Source organism: Alosa alosa, chromosome 15, assembly GCF_017589495.1.
Source record: "Alosa alosa isolate M-15738 ecotype Scorff River chromosome 15, AALO_Geno_1.1, whole genome shotgun sequence".
In the NCBI taxonomy this organism is placed as follows: Eukaryota; Metazoa; Chordata; class Actinopteri; order Clupeiformes; family Clupeidae; genus Alosa; species Alosa alosa.
This window is the reverse complement of record NC_063203.1, coordinates 23,242,628-23,243,244: the sequence shown is the minus strand read 5'-3', so window position 1 is coordinate 23,243,244 and position 617 is coordinate 23,242,628. Positions and strand designations below refer to the sequence as shown.

The 617-nt window shown below is 48.1% G+C and overlaps 1 protein-coding gene across 1 annotated transcript in view; it reads left to right on the top strand.

Annotated features, from left to right (window-relative positions):
• The window catches only part of LOC125307907 (latent-transforming growth factor beta-binding protein 4), a 105,874-nt gene extending 105,522 nt beyond the window's left edge, over positions 1-352 (top strand). Inside the window, exon 44 of the mRNA XM_048264037.1 lies at positions 14-352. Coding sequence (XP_048119994.1) covers positions 14-150 — 137 coding nt within the window. The 3' untranslated portion in view covers positions 151-352. The remainder of the gene's footprint in view (positions 1-13) is intronic.
• The last annotated feature ends 265 nt before the right edge of the window (positions 353-617 follow it).

Sequence of the window (617 nt, the reverse complement as noted above, 5' to 3'; positions counted from 1 at the left end):
TTCCCTCTCTCAGATATAAATGAGTGTGACGAGGCGGACACTCCCGACTGTGTGAATGGGCAGTGTGTGAACACAGAGGGCTCGTACCGCTGCGTGTGTTTGAGGGGTTTCTCCATATCCCACCAGGCCAATGTCTGCGTCCCTGCTTAGACCTGCCGCCCTCCAGTATCCCACAATCCCATGCTCCTGCACCGAGGGGCAGGGATCCAGGGGAACCCCATTTGACATCATTTACTGACACTGGGGAGTGTGTGTGAGAGAGAATGGTTGTGTTTCTTCATGCATTTTATTTTCTGTGTGTTTGTGTGTGTGTGTGTGTGTGTGTGTGTGTGTGTTTATGTTTGTATGTTCACTTCTGTGTGTGTGTGTGTGTGTGTTTGTGTGTGTTTGTGTTTATGTTTGTATGTTCACTTCTGTATGTGTGTGTGTGTGTGTATGACTGTATGTGTGTGTGAGAGAGATAGAGAGAGAGAGAGAGAGAGAGAGAGAGAGAGAGAGAGAGAGAGGTGTGTTTGTGTGTGTGTGTTTGTATGTATGTGCATATCCATGTATGAGGATGCACAATATAAATATGTCTCAGCAGTGGTGCGTGGGTGGGACGTGGCCGACCTCTGGTT